The sequence below is a fragment of the Agelaius phoeniceus genome, chromosome 30 (genome assembly GCF_051311805.1).
Source record: "Agelaius phoeniceus isolate bAgePho1 chromosome 30, bAgePho1.hap1, whole genome shotgun sequence".
In the NCBI taxonomy this organism is placed as follows: domain Eukaryota; kingdom Metazoa; phylum Chordata; class Aves; order Passeriformes; family Icteridae; genus Agelaius; species Agelaius phoeniceus.
The window spans coordinates 3,584,054-3,603,355 of NC_135294.1; the positions used below are offsets into that span (position 1 = coordinate 3,584,054).

Here is a 19,302-nt window from a genome sequence, read left to right on the forward strand (position 1 = left end):
CACAGCGAGCTGGGGGTCTGTGGTGGGTGGGATTCCAGAGTTTGGGAGCCGGAGGATTTAATCGGAGGGGCTCGGTTTGGTGCACAGCCCGGAGGGGAAAGCCCCGATCTGGGAATTGCCAGCCTCAAACCGGGCTCAGGGAGGTGATGCCCTACTCCTGTTCCATCACTGGGATTCGGGAGCAGAGGAGCAGAGGTGAGGCCCCCCCTTCCAGCCATCCCTGACACCCTAAAAACTCCGAGGGGAGTTAAAAAACCCCAATTTTGGGGCTCAGGCTGCTGCAGGAGCCCGACACGGGGCATTTGAGAGCAGAGCCAGGGCTCGGCAGGAGGGGAAGCAGCATCCAGGTGCGGATGTCCCCTCTCGTCACCCAGGTGTGCCCGCGGCCGAGCTGCTGGGGCTCCTCCCGGCGTTTTTAGGATGAGGAGCGGGCGGGAGAGCGGCTGTGTCCCCAGGGATTACACCGCTAATGCCGAATCCATCACGGTAACAACCTCGGCTCCCATTAATGTGATAACGCTCGGCGGAATTAAAGCCCGCAGTCGGGAGGGTGAGCAAATCCCACCCATGTTAATGGGGCTTAAAGGGAGGGAGGGAGGGACGGGAGGGATCCGCCGGTGCCATCGATCAACCCCCGAAAGGGAACAAAGCCAGGGAGGGCTCTCCGTCCCCAGGGACTTCATCGGGATCCTCTGGAAGTGGGGGAGAGCAGCCAGCCCTGGCTGTGCCGCTTCGGCACTGGGAGCACTGGGAGCACTGGGAGCACTGGGAGCTGGCTGCCTGTAATCGGCTTTGCTGATTGACCTTATCACCCCTCAAAGGCTGGCAATAAAGTTGTGGAGTTTCTTGTGTTTTCGTAGTTTTGTTTTTTTTTGGTAGGGTTTTATTTTTTTCCTCCCCTTCCAAGCCTGAATATTTCCGTCGGTGCTCGTTCCTCTCCTCCACCACGGTGAGGCCTTGCCGGTCTCCTGCGATCCCAAAACCCGGATCTGCATCCCACCCTAACCCCTCCGAGCCTCCTTTTCCTTCTGAGCAGGACGGGCAGCTCCAGACAGAGCCCCCTTTGTGCAGGGACGGCTGAGCAGGGACTGTCCCCTGCGTGTCCCCTGCGTGTCCCCTGCGTGTCCCCTGCCTCTGGAGAATCCAACCTCCCCTGCCCCCAGAACCCGCCGTGAGGAGGGACCATGAACCGCGGGTGCTGCCCCCGGTTTGAGGAGCTCCCAGGCTGCAAAATGGGCTGGAATAAAGAAATTTAATTTTAAATTAATGGAATAAATTCGGGCTGGCTCCCCCAAATGAGAGGCCAGGGAGCTGCCGGTTCCTGGACGGGGAACACTCCGGGATTAACCCCACGGGATCCATGACCGCGATCCCACCCCGAGCTAATTAACGTGCTCAGGTAATTAGAGGGGGCGTTTCCCGCTGGATCCCACCCCCGGCAGGCTCTGGGGCGGGGGCTGAGGGAATAAAACCCGGGAAAGGCCGGGTGGAGCTGCGGCTGCCCTGCTGGAGCAGCTGCGGGGACAAAAACCCTGCGGGGTCACCTCGGTGGGACCGAGCCCCCTCTGGCACAGCCCCGAGCCTGGGATGGAGAGGGAGAGAGGATCCTGCTCTGGGAATCCTTTCCCTGGCGCCGAGGGAACAAAGATGGGAATTATCCAGGGATCGAGGCAGGAATTATCCAGACATGAATTTTCCAGGGATCCAAGTGGGATTTATCCAGGCAGCCATTATCCAGGGATCCAGATGGGAATTATCCAGACATGAATTTTCCAGGGATCCAGGTGGGGTTTACCGAGGGATCCAGGCAGGAATTATTCAGGGATCCAGGTGGGATTTATGCAGGCATTCAGGTGGGATTTATCCAGACATGAATTAACCAAGGGTTATCCAGGCAGGAATTATCCAGACATGAGTTATCCAGGGATCCAGGTGGGATTTACTGAGGGATCCAGGCAGGAATTATTCAGAGATCCAGGTGGGATCTATGCAGACATGAATTAACCAGGGGTTATCCAGGCAGGAATTATCCAGGGATCCAGGTGGGATTTATCCAGACATGAATTTTCCAGGGATCCAGGTGGGATTTATACAGGGATCCAGGCAGGAATTATCCAGGTGGGATTTATGCAGGGATCGAGGCAGGAATTATCCAGACATGAATTATCTGACGATCCAGGCAGGATTTATGCAGGGATTTTTCCAGGGATCCATGTAGGATTTTTCCAGGGATCCAGACAGGATTTAGCCAGGGATCCAGGCAGGAATTATTCAGGAGGGTGTTACCCAGGGATCCAGGTGGGATTTATGCAGGGATCGAGGCAGGAATTATCCAGACATGAATTAACCAGGTGGAATTTATCCAGGGATCCAGCTGGGATTTATCCAGGTGGGATTTTTCCAGGGGTTCAGACAGGAATTAACCAGATTTTTCCAGGGATCCATGTAGGATTTTTCCAGGGATCCAGGCAGGAATTATTCAGGAGGGTGTTACCCAGGGATCCAGGTGGGATTTATCCAGGCAGGAATTATCCAGACATGAATTAACCAGGTGGGATTTACCCAGGGATCCAGGTGGGATTTATCCAGGGATCCAGGCAGAAATTATCCAGACATGAATTAACCAGGTGGGATTTACCCAGGGTTTCAGGCGGGATTTATCCAGGAATTATCCAGGCAGGATTTATCCAGGAGAGCATTACCCAGGGATCCAGGCAGGATTTATCCAGGCAGGATTTATCCAGGAATCCAGGCAGGAATTATCCAGGTGGTATTTATCCAGAGATCCAGGCAGGAATTATCCAGGTGGGATTTTTCCAGGGATCCAGACAGGAGTTACCCAGGGATCCAGGTGGGATTTGTCCAGGCAGGATTTATCCAGAGATCCAAGCAGGAATTATCCAGGTGGGATTTTTCCAGGAATTTTCCAGGCTGGATTTTTCCAGGGATCCAGGCTGGATTTTTCCAGGGATCCAGGCAGGGAAGGAGCAGGAATTTGCTCTCCTGAGGAAGAGGCAGAGGGGCCTGGCCATGGCCTGAAGCGGCTCCCACCGCTGGGATCCCATCAGAGCGGGAAGGGGAGGGAGAGCAGCGGGATCTGTGTCCCGGGAATGGATTTTGGGAAATCCTGGCCAAGTGGAAATGTCCTGGTCACTGCTGGGGAACGGGGACACCCCCAGCACCGGGAGCCCCCTCCCCTCCTGCTCCCCAGGGCCTTCATCGGGGTGATCCCAGTGGAGCATCCTCCTCCTCCTCCTCATTCCTGCTTCCCACTATGGGCTCCACATCCCTCGGGCTTGGGGGGTCCTGACCCCAAAGCAGGGGCAGAGAGAGGGGTGAGGGGTTCCAGCACCCTGTTGGGGCTGGGGGGTGAGGATGAGGAGGATGAGGAAGGCTGCACCATGGCCCTGCAGGAGGTGGTGACCCCAGTCCCACTCCCAGTGTGGGGCAGAGGGTTCAGGCACTGGGAATTTGGGGTTCCCTGGAACCTGTGTGGGTGTGACCCCCAAAAACCCCGCAGTGGGGAGGGCCCAGCTGCGGCTGGGTGCCCCTTTTGGGTGGGGTCCCCCTGGCACCGGGTGGCACTTTGTCCCCTTGTCCCCCTCTGCCACCCCCACGGCTGTCACCCATCACCACATCCAGGGATGTGGCACCTTGTCCCTGCAGCCCCCTGGTGTCCCACAGTCACCCACCCGGGGATGTGGCACCTTGTCCCAGTGTCCCCCTGCCACTCCCATGGCTGTCACCCCTCCATGGATGTGGCACCTTGTCCCTGCAGCGCCCTGGTGTCCCGCTGTCACCCCCATGGCTGTCACCCATCCCGGGATGTGGCACCTTGTCCCAGCGTCCCTCTGCCACCCCCAGGGTGTCCCCATTTCCCATCCCCACAGTTCTCACCCACCCATGGATGTGGCACGTTGTCCCTGCAGCCCCCATGGCTGTCACCCATCCCGGGATGTGGCACCTTGTTCCAGTGTCCCCCTGCCACTCTCACGGCTGTCACCCCCCCAGGGATGTGGCACCTTGTCCCTGCCACCCCCACGGCTGTCACCCACTCTGAGATGTGGCACCCTGTCCCTGCAGCCCCCTGGTGTCCCACTGTCACCCACCCGGGGATGTGGCACCTTGTCCCATTGTCCCCCTGCCACCCCACTGTTGTCACCCCCCCAGGGATGCAGCACCTTGTCCCTGCCACCCCCACGGCTGTCACCCCCCCATGGATGTGGCACCCTGTCCCTGCAGCCCCCTGGTGTCCCACTGTCACCCATCCCGGGATGTGGCACCTTGTCCCAGTGTCCCCCTGCCACCCCACGGTTGTCACCCACTCTGAGATGTGGCACCTTGTCCCTGCAGCCCCCTGGTGTCCCTCTCCCATTCCCACTGTTGTCACCCGCCCAGGGATGTGGCACCTTGTCCCATTGTCCCCCTGCCACCCCAGTGGCTGTCACCCCCCCAGGGATGTGGCACCTTGTCCCTGCCACCCCCACGGCTGTCACCCGCCCATGGATGTGGCACTTTGTCCCTGCAGCCCCCGGTGTCCCCTCCTCTCCCCCCCTCGGCGGGAGCAGCACGGGGGGCCCGGGGCTGGAATTTGGGGGGGGCGGGGGGGGTCTCGCCTTGGGCTCTGCGGCAGCGCGGGAGCCGCGGAGGGGCCGGGCAGGTGCATCCCAGCCAGGACGGACGGACGGACGGATGGATGGATGGACGGATGGACGGACGGATGGATGGATGGGGACACGGGCATGGAGGATAACGAGCACAGGTCCGCACCGAGCCCCCCCGACCCCCGCCCCGGGCGGAAGGGCGGCCCCGGCGGAGGGGCGGGGAGGGGACGGCGGCCCCGCCGGCTCTGCCCCTTCGCCGGGGCTCGGCGGAGCGCAGCCGCCCCTCGCCGCGCCCCCTCCCCGGCAGCCGGAGCTCGGCAGAAGCCGGCGGGAGCCCGGCGGAGCCCGGAGCGCGCAGCGGAGCCCGGCGGGGATGCGGGAGGCGGCGAGCGGCTGAGGACCCGGCTCCGGCCGGGCGGAGCAACCCCCCCTTCCTTCCCTCCGCTTCGGATTTGGGATCTACCTGACCGCCTTGGGAATTATTCAATTTTTTTTTCCTCCCCCCCCTCCCCCCCTCTTTTTTTTTTTTTTTTTTTTTTTTTTTTTTTTTTTTTTGGTGCCTGATTTTTTTTTAACATAATTTTTTCGCACACGTGGAGGAGCGCGTGGATTTCCTACCATGATCTTGGCAAACGCCTTCTGCATCGTCCTCTTCGTAGGTGAGTGGCCCCGGCGGGGGTGCCGGGGGCGGGGTGGCGGCTGTCGCCCGGCCGAGGTGGCGCGTCCCCCCCTCCCTGGGCGAGGGGCTGCGGGGCTGGGGCGGGGGGCGAGCCCCTCCGAGCTGGCACCGCCGCTGCGGCAGAGAGAGAGAGAGAGAGAGAGGGGGGTTCAACTTCATCCCCTATTCCCCGTCAACTTGAAACGGGGAGGGGGGCTCGGGGGGCTTCGGGGGACACGGGGGACACCAGCCCAGCCGCCCCCTCGGGGCCGGAGCGGGCAGGATCACCCAGCAGCGCAGCCCTGCCCGCCTCCCATCCCCGCTCCCCTTGGCAAAGCGGGATTTGCCTTTCGGGGGAGATCTCCCCCTCCCGCTGCCCTCCATCCTCGCCCCGATCATTCCAGAGCTTGGGAAGGCGCTGTGGGCACTCGGCGGGCAAAGTTGAGCTCGGTGGCTCCGGTTCCTGCCTGGGGAAATCGCCGTCCCCGCGCCCGGATCGAGCCGGAGCCGCGGGCTCGGCTCGGAGCTTTGTGCCCGGAGAACGCTCCCGATCCCCGGCAGCCGCCGCTGGCAAGGGGAGCACCCGCAGACCGCGCTGGGTTTGGGGCGAAAAGGAAAAGAAACGGGCAATGCTGGGGGTTCGCCCTCCGCGGCTCGGGCGTGCCGCGCTCCCGGCGCCGCTCCCGGTTCCCGCAGCCCCGCGGCTGCCGGGGATGCGATCCCCGCTCGCTGCAGCGCCCGGAGAACTTTGCGGAGCCATCCTGGGCTCGGGGACAGGCACAGGGGACAAGGGACGAGCGGCAGGGACAGGCACGAGGGGCTGGAGGCCGCTGGGGGAGACTTGAAGGTTGGCACAGCCTCGTCCCGGGGGGCTCCCGGTGGAACGGGGGGCTCGGGCTCTGCCCGGCTCCCAGCGATGGACGGGCGCCCCCCAAACCTTTGGGGAGGGGGCACCGAGCCCTGGGCTGGGGGAGCCCTGCCGGGGTCGGGGAGCTCGGGTGGAGCCCTCAGACACAGAGAAAGGGGCACTGGGGTGGGGACACGAGTGGGGACAGCCCCGTGCAGAGCGGGGGAAGAGTGCTCCAGCCTGGCCGGGGGCACAGCTGGACGTGTGTGGGCACAGCTGGATGGCTCGGGGGGAAATTTGGGGCACAGGGACCTCCGGGGGGACAGGGGTGCCTGACCTCAGGCATCCGAACCAGGGCCCACCCGCCCTCACAGCGGGGTTGGCATCAGAGCAGGACCCTGCACCCCCATTGCTGGGTGTCCCCCCCACATCCCTGGGTGACCCCGAGCAGGGACCCTGCACCCCCAGATCCAGGGATGGGGTGACCACGGCGTGGCCTCGCTCTGAGGATCCTGGAGCAGGGAACATCCAGCTCTTCCCAGCCGGGATCATTCTGTGGGGTTGGCATCAGAGCAGGACCCTGCACCCCCATTGCTGGGTGTCCCCGAGGTTCTGGGGACCCCGAGCAGGGACCCTGCACCCCCAGACCCAGGGATAGGGTGGCCAAGGTTCTTTCCACGGCGTGGCCTCGCTCTGAGGATCCTGGAGCAGGGAACATCCAGCTCTTCCCAGCCGGGATCATTCCCGGGAAGCCAGAAAATCCCTGGCTGGTCCTGGCTGGGAATCTGCGTGTTCCGGCGTGATCCCCGCCAGGAGAAACATTTCCCTCTAAAGCTGCCGAGTGTCCGGAGGTCTCCGGCAGCAGCAGAGCAGGAGAACATGGATTAGAGCTCGGGAAGAGGCTGCTGGAGCCGGGAGAAGCGGCAGGAAAAGAGGCCAGCGCCTTGTGCAAATCCTCGCTGTGCTCCGGCACCCCCGAGCCTGCCGGGGATTAGCCGGGAATTCTCTGCAGATGTTTCAGCGCCGGGAGTTCGGGGAGGGCGGCTCTGTCGGGAAGGGTTAATTTTTATTGGGGATAGAAAATCATCCCCGTCCTCAGCTTCCCCCTCCACACAAACTGCCCGGTGGGAATGAGGAGCCGGGGGCTCCAGGGGAAGTGGCCAGGCTGGGAAAAGCCCCAATCCTGCGGGATTTGGGGGCAGCACAAAGGGCTGAGCCCGCCCTTCCCACTCCCGGCTCCGGCGGTGCCACCGAGGGGCCGGCAGGACCCCGTTCCCTGCAAAACTGCGGGGGAAAAGTGGGAAAAATGGCAAAACCCAGGAGGATTTGGGCCAGCTCGCCCACACAGCTCATCCCTGCTGCTCCCCAGGGTGGATTTCTTGTGGGGCTCCCAACCCGGCCCAGCTGGCACCGGGAGGGCACCCGAGGATGTTCCAGGTGGTGCCAGGGCGAGGATGTGGCCCTGCCCTGTCCGTGGGGGACAGGAACGTGGCTGGAGGAGAGGATTTTTGGGGAGAGGCTTCTGGAGAAGTGTGAGTTGGAGCTGGGAGAGGTTGGAACGTGGTGGAGCTCTGGAATGGTTCTCCACGCCCAGCAGAGCTCTGGAACAGTTCTCCACATCCAGAGGAGCTCTGGAACGGTTCTCCACACCCACTGCAGCTCTGGAATGGTTCCCCACGCCCAGCAGAGCTCTGGAATGGTTCTCCACGCCCAGCAGAGCTCTGGAATGGTTCTCCACGCCCAGCAGAGCTCTGGAATGGTTCTCCACGCCCAGCAGAGCTCTGGAATGGTTCTCCACGCCCAGCAGAGCTCTGGAATGGTTCTCCACGCCCAACAGAGCTCTGGAATGGTTCTCCACACCCAGCAGAGCTCTGGAATGGCTTTTCACACCCAGTGGAGCTCTGGATGGGTTCTCCAAGCCCAGCAGAGCTCAGGAATGGCTCTTCACGCCCAGTGGATCTGTGGAATAGCTCTCCATGCCTGGTGGAGCTCTGGGATGGCTCTCCATGGCCATGGAATTCTGGAATGGCTCTCCAGACCCGGTGGAGCTGAGGGATGAATCTCCAGACCCGGTGGAGCTGTGGGATGGCTTTCCACACCCCGTGGAGCTCTGGAAAGGCTCTCCATGGAATTCTGGAATAGTCTCCGTGCCTGATGGAGCTCTGGAACAGCTCTGCACAGCCAGTGGAGCTCTGGAATGGCTCTCCATGGAATTCCGGGCCAGCTCTCCGTGCCCGGTGGATCTCTGGAATGTCTCCAATGCCCTGGAGTGGTTTCCCGGTGGCCATGGCTGCAGCAGGAGCAGTTTTTCCCAGTTTCTCATTTTTTTGGGTGCTTCAGGATGGGATTTCCTGGTGTGTGAAGGGGCAGAGTCCCAAGGCACCACCCGAAGGCATCACCCATGGCCCATGGTGAGGGTCTGGCACTCCCAGCCCCGGGATCAGCGTTTGGGGTCCCGTTTCTCCTCTGGTCCCTCCATGGATCCTGTGTGGAATACAATCCTGCCTGGCCTGGCCTGGCCTGCCTTCCCAAGGGGGATCTGCTGCTCCAGCCTGGATCTAACGTGGCTGTGGGGGCTCCTGGGCACCCTCCAGACCTGCCAGAACCCAGCGGGGCCCGTCTGGGGACATCGGCCGGACACCGGGACCTGTGGGACCTGTGGGATCTGTGGGACCTGTGGGATCTGTGGGATCTGCTCCTTGGAGTGACCACAGCCAGCGGAGCTGTCCCCGCCTGGGCACTGCCCACCCTGCTCCTGTCCCTCCTCAGAGGCCCCTGAGGTGCTCAGAGCTGCCCAGGGACCCGCTCCAGGGCCAGGGACCCGCTCCAGTGCCCGCTCCAGTGCCCGGGGACCTGCTCCAGTGCCAGGGACCTACTCTGGTGCCCGCTCCAGAGCCAGGGACCCACTGCAGAGCCAGGGACCTGCTCCAGTGCCCGCTCCAGAGCCAGGGATCCACTTCGGTGCCTGCTCCAGTGCCAGGGGCCAGCTCCAGTGCCAGGGACCCGCTCCGGTGCCCACTCTGGTGCCCAGGGACCCTTTCTGGTGCCCAGGGACCCTTTCTGGTGCCCGGGACCCACTCCGGTGCCTGCTCCAGTGCCCAGGAACCCTTTCTGGTGCCAGGGACCCTCTCCGGTGCCCACTCTGGTGCTGGGGACCCACTCCGGTGCCCAGGGACCCTTTCCGGTGTCCGGGACCCGCTCCGGTGCCCGCTCCGGCGCCAGCTGCTCCCGAGGGCGGCCCCCGTGCCCAGCCCCGGGGGTGGCAGGGGAGCCGCCCCGCCCGCTGGGGGGGACACACGGGTGGCCCCTGTCGCGTTCCTGTAGGTGTCACTGTCCCCCTGCCAGACCCGGGCTGGGAAGGGGCTGCCAGCGGTGCCAGGCGGGAGGGGACAGGGACGAGGGGTCCCCCGTGCCCACCGCCCTCGGGGGGCACCAGGGCGGGCACAGAGAGGGGCCCAGGGTCCCCTCCAGGTCCTGCCATTCCCATTTTTCCCTGCTCCGAGGCGGGGGAGCTGTGGGAATGCGGGGCAGGGTCCGAACGGGGACAGGGACAGGAGCCGGCCGGGCGGGCACAGAGAGGGGTCCCCTCCCCATCGCCCCCGGAGCGGCTCAGGGTCCCCTCCAGGTCCTGTCATTCCCATTTTTCCCCGCTCCAGGGCTTTCCCTGGGAGCTGTGGGGTGAAGGAGGGGCCGGCAGTGACAGCGGGTCCTGTCCCCACACCCTGGGGACGTGGGGGGACCAGCGCCGCCTGTCCCCAACTGCGCCGAGAGGGGACAAGCCAGGCTGTGCCTGGGCCGGATTTAGCAGCAATATTTTATTTCCAGGGGGAAAAGCAGACGCGGAAATGCTGGGGATGGCGGGGGAGCGGTGGGAATGCGGGGGCAGGGTCCGAGCGGGGACAGCGACAGCGACAGGAGCCGGCCGGGCTGGCCCGGTGCCACCCGAGGGGGAAGCGCCTGTTGGGAGCCGCAGCTGCCCCGCGGCCCTGCCAAGGTTCCAAAATCCATGAGTCAGATGCCCTAAAAATCCCGTGACGGGGATGGGAACGATGAGCAGCCAAAGGCAGGATCGGGAATCGGGATGGAGCCGCTGCTTCCCGGGTATCGGATCGGGGCCATCGATCCCTTTGGATGGAGCAGGGAACATCAGATCCCCCGGCTGAGGTGCGGGGTTAACCCTGCACCTTCCCACCCCACCGGGGAGTCTCGGCTGTGGAGATTCCACTTCCCTGGAAGTGCTGCAGGACAGGATTTTGGAGCCCCGCGGCCCTGCCAAGGCTCCAAAATCCGTGAGTCAGATGCCCTAAAAATCCCGTGACGGGGCTGGGAACAGCCAAAGGCAGGATCGGGAATCGGGCTCGGGATGGAGCCGCTGCTCCCGTGGCTCCGGAGAACTCCGGGAACGGATCGGGGCCATCGATCCCTTTGGATGGAGCAGGGAACAGGGATGGAACAGGGATGGAGCAGGGAACATCAGATCCCCCAGCCGAGGTGCGGGGTTAACCCTGCACCTTCCCACCCCCACCAGTTTTTCCCAGTTTCCCATTTTTTGGGAATCTCGGCTGGGGGCGAGCAGGGACATCCCTGGAATTGCTCCAGGACAGGCTGGAGGCGGCTCCCTGCCCGTGCTGGTTTTAAGGTCTCCTCCAACCCAAATCCTCCCGGGATTGTGGGGTCTCATTCCAGCCCCTGCCATGGGCAAGGGCACCTCCCACCATCCCAAGGCGGCCTCGAGCACTTCCAGGGACGAGGCAGCCACAGCTCCTCTGGGAATTCCATCCCAGACCCTCCCAGACAGGAATCCCTTTCCTTTCCCCCCTTTCATTTCCTCCCCTTTCCTTTCCTGGTGTTTTAATCTGAAATTCCCTGGGGTTTTAACCTGAAATTCCTGGGATTTTCATCTGGGGTTTTAATCTGAATTCCCTGGGGTTTTAGTCTGAATTTCCTGGGATTTTCATCTGGGCGTTTAACCTGAATTTCCCTGGGTTTTTAATCTGAATTCCCTGCCCATTTTCCCTCCTGGGGCCTCCATCTGCCCTATCTGGGGTGCTCACGTGGGTGTTTGAATTTGAACTTCCCGGGGATTTTCACCTGAATTTCCCGGGGATTTTCGCCTGAATTTCCCGGGGATTTTCGCCTGAATTTCCCGGGGATTTTCACCTGAATTTCCCGGGGATTTTCACCTGAATTTCCCGGGGATTTTCACCTGAATTTCTCGGGGATTCTAACCTGAATTTCCCGGAGATTCTCACCTGAATTTCTTGATGTTTTCACCTGAATTTCCTGGAGATTTTCACCTGAATTTCCTGGGGATTTTCACCTCAATTTCTTGATGTTTTCTCTGAATTTCCTGGGAAAATTCAGGAAAATTGAGATTTTCCCCATCTACCCTATCTGGGGCACTCCTTCATGTCAATGCTCACCGTGCCCTCCTCTCGCTCCCTCCCCGTCCCAGACGAGATGCTGCACTCACTGGCCGGGCCGCCCCCGGTGGTGCCCGTGGACTGCGTTCGAGCCACGGAGCTGGGCCGGATTAAAACCCCCCAGATCAAACCTGGGCGTTTTAATCTGAACTTCCTGGGGGTTCTAACCTGAATTTCCCTGGGTTTTTAATCTGAATTCCCTGCCCATTTTCCCTCCTGGGGCCTCCATCTGCCCTATCTGGGGTGCTCACCTGGGTGTTTGAATTTGAACTTCCCGGGGATTTTCACCTGAACTTCCCGGGGATTTTCACCTGAACTTCCCGGGGATTTTCACCTGAACTTCCCGGGGATTTTCACCTGAACTTCCCGGGGATTTTCACCTGAATTTCCCGGGGATTTTCACCTGAATTTCCCGGGGATTTTCACCTGAACTTCCCAGGGATTTTCACCTGAACTTCCTGGGGATTTTCACCTGAACTTCCCGGGGATTCTAACCTGAACTTCCCGGGGATTTTCACCTGAATTTCCCGGGGATTTTCACCTGAATTTCCCGGGGATTCTCACCTGAATTTCCCGGAGATTCTAACCTGAATTTCCCGGAGATTCTAACCTGAATTTCCCGGAGATTCTAACCTGAATTTCCCGGAGATTTTCACCTGAATTTCCCGGAGATTTTCACCTGAATTTCCTGGGGATTTTCACCTGAATTTCCTGGGGATTTTCACCTGAATTTCCTGGGCTTTTCACCTGAATTTCTTGAGATTTTCCCCATCTACCCTATCTGGGGCACTCCATGTCAACGCTCACCTTCCTCCCTAACCGTGCCCTCCTCTCGCTCCCTCCCCGTCCCACATGAGATGCTGCGCTCGCTGGCTGGGCCGCCCCCTGTGCCCATGGACTGTGTGAGAGCCACGGAGCTGGGCCGGATTAAAACCCCCCAGATCAAACCTGGGGGTTCTAACCTGAATTTCCCTGGGTTTTTAATCTGAATTCCCTGCCCATTTTCCCTCCTGGGGCCTCCATCTGCCCTATCTGAGGTGCTCACCTGGGTGCTTTCACCTGAATTTCCCGGAGATTCTAACCTGAATTTCCTGGAGATTCTAACCTGAATTTCCCGGAGATTCTAACCTGAATTTCTTGATGTTTTCACCTGAATTTCCTGGGGATTTTCACCTGAATTTCCTGGGGCTTTTCACCTGAATTTCTTGAGATTTTCCCCATCTACCCTATCTGGGGCGCTCCTTCATGTCAATGCTCACCGTGCCCTCCTCTCGCTCCCTCCCCGTCCCAGACGAGATGCTGCGCTCGCTGGCCGGGCCGCCCCCGGCGGTGCCCGTGGACTGCGTTCGAGCCACGGAGCTGTGCGTGGCGGACCCGGGCTGCAGCTCCCGGTACCGCACCCTGCGGCAGTGCCTGGCCGGGCGCGACAGGAACACGCTGCTGGCCAACCGCGAGTGCCAGCTGGCCCTGGGCGTGCTGCAGGAGAGCCCCCTGGAGCGCTGCCGCTGCAAGAGGGGCATGAAGAAGGAGCTGCAGTGCCTGCAGATCTACTGGAGCATCCACCTGGGGCTGGCAGAAGGTACGGGGGGCATGAAGGAGGGGTTTGGGGTGGGGGGAAATGGGGAGAGCCCGATGGATCAGCGTGGGGTGATGGGGAGATCCCAAAGGAGAGTTTTGGGGTGATGGGGATGGGGAGATCCCAAAGGAGCATTTTGGGGTGTGGGAGACCCTAAAGGAACACCCTGGGGGTGATGTGGAGATCCCAAAGGAGCGTTTTGGGGTGAGGGAGACCTCAATGGATCAGCGTGGGGTGATGGGGATGGGGAGACCCCAAAGGAGAGTTTTGGGGTGTGGGAGACCCTAAAGGAGTGCCCTGTGATGGGGAGACCCCAAAGGAGCGTTTTGGGGTGATGGGGATGGGGAGATCCCAAAGGAGAGTTTTGGGGTGATGGGGATGGGGAGATCCCAAAGGAGCATCTTGGGGTGATGGGGAGATCCCAAAGGAGTGCCCTGTGATGGGGAGATCCCAAAGGAGAGTTTTGGGGTGATGGGGATGAGGAGATCCCAAATGAATGTTTTGGGGTGGGGAGATCCCAAAGAAGTGTTTTGGGGTGATGGGGAGATCCCAAATGAGTGTTTTGGGGTGGTGGGGAGATCCCAAATGAGTGTTTTGGGGTGGTGGGGAGATCCCAAAGAAGTGTTTTGGGGTGATGGAGACCCCAATGGATCAGCATGGGATGATGAGGATGGGGAGACCCTAAAGGAGCATTTTGGGGTGGAGGAGACCCTAAAGGAGCACCCTGGGGTGATAGGGAGACCCTAAAGGAGCGTTTTGGGGTGGAGGAGACCCCAAAGGAGCATTTTGGGGTGGGGGGAGTGGGGAGACCCCAATGGATCAGTGTGGGATGATGGGGAGACCCTAAAGGAGCACCCTGGGGTGACAGAAATGGGGAGACCCCAAAGGACAGGCCTGGGGAGACCCCAAAGGAGCACCCAGGGTGGTGGGGATGGGGAGACCCCAAAAGAGCATTTTGGGGTGTGGGAGACCCTAAAGGAACACCCTGGGGGTGATGGGGAGATCCCAAAGGAGCGTTTTGCGGTTGGGGAGATCCAAAAAAGAAATGTTTTGGGGTGAGGGAGACCTCAATGGATCAGCATGGGGTGATGGGGATGGGGAGACCTCAAAGGAGAGTTTTGGGGTGGGGGAGATCCAAAAGGAGAGTTTTGAGGGGATGGGGAGACCCCAATGGATCAGCATGGGGTGATGGGGAGACCCTAAAGGAACATTTTGGGGTGATGGGGATGGGGAGAGCCCAATGGATCACCCTAGGGCTGATAGGGAGACTCCAATGGATCACCCCGGGGTGATGGGGATGGGGAGACCCCAAAGGAGCATTTTGGGGTGATGGGGATGGGGAGACCCCAAAGGAGCATTTTGGGGTGATGGGGATGGGGAGAGCCCAATGGATCAGCGTGGGGTGACGGGGAGACCCCAAAGGAGAGATTTGGGGTGGGAGAGAGGCCAGAGGAGCATCTTGGGGTGATGGGCAGGGGGGGACCCCAAAGGAGCACCCTGGGGAGTGATGGGGAGTCCCTAAAGGAGCGCCCTGGGGAGACCCCAAAGGAGCCTCTTGGGGTGATGGGGAGAGGGAGACCCCAATGGATCAGTGTGGGATGATGGGGAGACCCTAAAGGAGACCCCAAAGGAGCGTCTTGGGGTGATGGGGAGACCCCAAAGGAGAGTTTTGGGGTGGAGGAGACCCCAAAGGAGCGTCTTGGGGTGATGGGGATGGGGAGGGGGTTGCTATCTCCAGATAGAACAGACGTGGAGCCCAGGGAGGAAAAATGGGCGCCCCAGGAAATTCAGGTGAAAATCCCAAGAAATTCAGATTAAAACTCCAGGGAATCCAGATGGACACCCTGGAGCCCCAGCACCGAGCCCCCAGACCCACCTGTGCTCGTGCCAAAATCCCCTGGGCTGCTGGCAGAGCTCCCTGCCCGTGGCAGGGGGGCTGGGATGAGATTTTTAAGGCCTTTTCCAGCCCAAATCAGGCCAGGAATTCTGGAATCCTGTGGGAAAGGTGTGGCTGAGGGTGGGGAAGCTGGAGCTGAGGATGGAGGAGTTGTGCCTGAGGATGTGGGGAAACTCATCCAGAAGGTGGGAAAACTGGGAAAACTCATCCAGAGGGTGGGAAAACTGGGAAAATCTGTTCCAGAGGTTGGGAAAACTGGGAAAACTCATCCAGAGGGTGGGAAAATCTGTTCCAGAGGGTGGGAAAACTGAAAAAACTCATCCAGAGGGTGGGAAAACTGGGAAAATCTGTTCTAGAGGGTGGGAAAATCTGTTCCAGAGGTTGGGAAAACTCTTCCAGAGGATGCAGGGGAGCCGTACCTGAGCCCAGGGCCCCCCTGGGTGAAATTCCCTCCAAATCTGGGTCAGTGCAGGAATCAGAGCCCCAAAGCCCGGCCCAGAGCAGGAATTAGGCCCTAATTGTTTTTTCCCTCTCATTAACTGCCCTCATTGAGCAGCTTCCCGGGGTTTTTTTGGGAGCGAATGAGGGAATTGGGAAGGCAACTGCACCTGGAGGAGGAGGAGGAGGGAAGAGCAGCGATTAAACCGAGGTTGAGGGAGGGAGGGGAAGCTTCGTGGCGATCCTTTGTGGCGCTCAAACGCAAATTTGTGCCTTTTAGCGGGGATTTCGGGGTTCCCCTCCTCCCCCCCGAGCTCTCCCTGCCATTAGGGAGGCTCCAGCCTCCTTTCCGGGGGTTAATTGCGGCTGCAGGCAGGTCCAGCGCCCCGTTAATGCTCGGTAATTTCCCCGGCGAGCAGCAGGAGTCAAGCGGGTGTTTAATTATTGATGGCAGCGACGGAGCTCGCGCTGGGTTCGAGCGGGAGAGGCGGGGAGGGGAGAGGGAACGGCCGGGAGCGGGGTTTGGGTCCCGATCCCGGTCCCTGGCAGGATCAGGAGGAGCCCAAATCCCAACTCAGCTGTCCCCAAATGCCATCAGTCCCCAGAGCAGCGCTGGGAGCCCACGGGGAGCAGGGAGATCCCATTTCACTCCCAAATTTCCCTCCAAAATCGCCTGGGAATGGGGCCAAGGAGCAGGATTTGGATCCTGATCCCGTTCCTGGGGAGGATCAGTTGTCCCCAAATCCCAAATCAGTTGTCCCCAAATCCCAAATCAGTTGTCCCCAAATCCCGTCAATCCCCAGAGCAGCGCTGGGAGCCCACGGGGAGCAGGGAGATCCCATTTCACTCCCAAATTTCCCTCCAAAATCGCCTGGGAATGGGGCCAAGGAGCAGGGTTTGGATCCTGATCCCGTTCCTGGTGAGGATCAGGAGCCGCCCTTGGGGTGTTGTCCCCAAATCCGATCACCCTGGGAGCAGCAGTGAGAGCCCATGGGGAGCAGGGACATCCCAAATTTCCCTCCCAAATTTCCCTCCCAAATTTCCCCCCCCAGATTTCCTGGGAATGGCCTGGAGAGGGGTTTGGATCCTGTTCCCATTCCTGGTGAGGATCAGGAGGAGCCAGAGCTGCCCTTGGGGTGCTGTCCCCAAATCCCATCGCACTCGGGACAGGGAGAACCCAGCCCAGCATCCCAGTGGGGTCTTTCTCTCCCAAATTTTGGGATTTCCCTCCCAAATTTCCCGGGAATGTCACCGGGCCCAGAGCAAACCCTCCTGCTTTGCTCCCCGCTGGGATTTCCACGCAGGGGATTCCTGAATTCCGTTTTTAGGGGATTTTGTCACAATAGAAGAACCCAGAGTTGAGAACAGGTTTTTAGGGTTTTTTAGGTGTTTTTAGGGTATTTTGTCACAATAAAAGAACCCAGAGTTGAGAACAGGTTTTTAGGGTTTTTTAGGTGTTTTTAGGGTATTTTGTCACAATAGAAGAACCCAGAGTTGAGAACACGTTTTTTAGGGTTTTTTAGGGTTTTAGGTATTTTTAGGGAATTTTGTAGCAAGAACCCAGAACTGAGAACAGGTTTTTAGGGTTTTTTAGGTTTTTAGGGGTTTGTAGGCATTTTTAGGGGAATTTGTAACAACAAAAGAACCCAGAGTTGAGTGGGGACCCCAAAACTTCCAGCCTTGAACTCAGTCCCTGGAATATCCCAACCCCAATTCCCCCCAATTCTGGAATCCTTTGGGATTGGCCACCACCACATCCAAAATTCCCAGAACCTCTCCCAAACCCCCTTTTCCCTTTAATCCCAGTGCCTGGAACCCTTTTTTCCTTTTCCCTCCCCAAACCAGGGCGGTGTCTGTTTCTGGGACTGGCTGAGATTATTCACCACAAGCTTTAATAATTTGCTTTTTTTCTCTCCCTTTTTTCCCCCCTGCCAAAGGAGAGGAGTTTTATGAAGCCTCCCCGTACGAGCCGGTCACCTCTCGTCTCTCTGATATATTCAGACTCGCTTCAATTTTCTCAGGTAATAAAAGCTCCGTGTTTTATCTCCTGCCTTGAGCACAGAGCTGCTCCCAGCCAGGGAAATCCTCCATCCCTCACCTCCCTCCTCCTTTGCTCCTCCAGCCTCTCCTCCCCTTCTCTTCCCCCCAAATTTGGGGTCCTGTGCATCACTCTGACGCATTTTTGGGGTGGGTTCTCTCTGTTTCAGATCATCCCAGGCTGGGATGTAGGGTTTTAGCTCTTTGCTTCCAGTATTTATTTATTGGAGGGTCTTCCCAAACCAGATCCTGGTGTTTATTCATTCTAGGGTCATCCCAAACCAGATCCTGGTGTTTATTCATTCTAGGGTCTCTCCAAACCAAATCCTGGTGTTTGTTTATTCCAGGGTCATCCCGAATCAGATCCTGGTGTTTGTTCATTCTAGGGTCATCCCGAATCAGATCCTGGTGTTTGTTCATTCTAGGGTCTCTCCAAACCAGATCCTGGTGTTTGTTCATTCTAGGGTCATCCCAAACCAGATCCTGGTGTTTGTTCATTCTAGGGTCATCCCAAACCAATTCCTGGTGTTTGTTCGTTGCAGGGTCTCCCCAAGAGTTCATTCCAGTTTGGGTTTCTATAAAATATGGCTGGAAAATGTGGAATTCCCGGGATTCCCTGGATCTGTGCCGTCCCCAGCACTGGGGGAGGCACAAAGCCAGCCCTGGCCCCAGGGGGGTGCAGCTCCTCCCATGGAATTCCCCATGGAATTCCTGGTGTTCCGCAGGATTTGGGACCCTCAGGATGGGAGAGGGATGCTGAGACCCTTGGAGCATCCCTGTGTCCCTTTGGAGCATCCCTGTGTCCCTTGGAAACCCCTGGAGCATCCCTGGGTCTCTTGGAGCATCTCTGAGCCCTTTGGAGCATCCCCGTGCCCCTCAGAACATTCCTGTGTCCCCTGGAACCCCTTGGAACATCCCTGGGTCCCTTTGGAGCATCCCTGTGTCCCTCAGAACATTCCTGTGTCCCTTGGAGCACCCCTGGGCCCTTTGGAACCCCTTGGAGCATCCCTGTGTCCCTCAGAACATTCCTGTGTCCCCTGGAACCCCTTGGAGCATTCCTGTGTCCCTTTGGACCATCCCTGTGTCCCTCAGGACATTCCTGTGTCCTCTGGACCCCCTTGGAACATCCCTGTGTCCCTTTGGAGCACCCTTGTATCCCTTAGGACATTCCTGTGTCCCCTGGAACCCCTTGGAGCACCCCTGAGGTTTTTGGGGTGACGCTGCCACTCCCCGGGCCGGCCTTTTTGGGATTAATTTGGTGTCAGAAAAAACTTGGGAGCTGCGAAATCTGTAACAATAAAAGAATCCAGAGCCGAGAATTTTTAGGGTTTTTTAGGTTTTTTTTAGGAGATTTTGACACAATAAAAGAACCCCGAGTTGAGAACAGGTTTTTAGGGGTTTTTATTTAGGTTTTTAGGGGGTTTTGTAAGAACAAAAGAACCCAAGCTGAGAACATGCTTTTAGGGTTTTTTTAGGTGTTTCTGGGGGATTGTGTCACAGTAAAAGAACCCAGAGCCGGAAATCTGAAAAGCAGCGAGTCTGGAGCGGGGATTAGGCACCGAATTATCCGGGAGGCGCAGGAGAAGCCGCGAGGGGAGACTTTGGGAATGGGGGAAGGTGGGGAACGGGGCTGTGAGCGCCGGGGCGGCCTCGCTGCCGCTGCCACCCCGTCCCTGTGTCCCTGTCCCCTCCCCGGGGCCATCCCCGAGCGGGGCTGTGACCCCGCCGCTGTCCCCGCTGTCCCCTGCAGCCCCCGGGGGGAATTTCCCGGCCCTTCCCAGGTGGATTCTCCCCGGGAGCTCGGCGCGGGTTTTTGGGGTGA

General features: G+C 59.4%; 1 protein-coding gene across 1 annotated transcript in view; it reads left to right on the forward strand.

Annotated features, from left to right (window-relative positions):
- The first annotated feature begins 5,135 nt into the window (after window positions 1-5,135).
- Window positions 5,136-19,302, forward strand: part of GFRA2 (GDNF family receptor alpha 2) — a 32,850-nt gene continuing 18,683 nt past the window's right edge. The window contains exons 1-3 of the mRNA XM_077191678.1: window positions 5,136-5,263; window positions 12,824-13,111; window positions 17,381-17,464. Of these exons, the coding sequence (XP_077047793.1) occupies window positions 5,224-5,263; window positions 12,824-13,111; window positions 17,381-17,464 (412 nt within the window). The 5' untranslated portion in view covers window positions 5,136-5,223. The remainder of the gene's footprint in view (window positions 5,264-12,823; window positions 13,112-17,380; window positions 17,465-19,302) is intronic.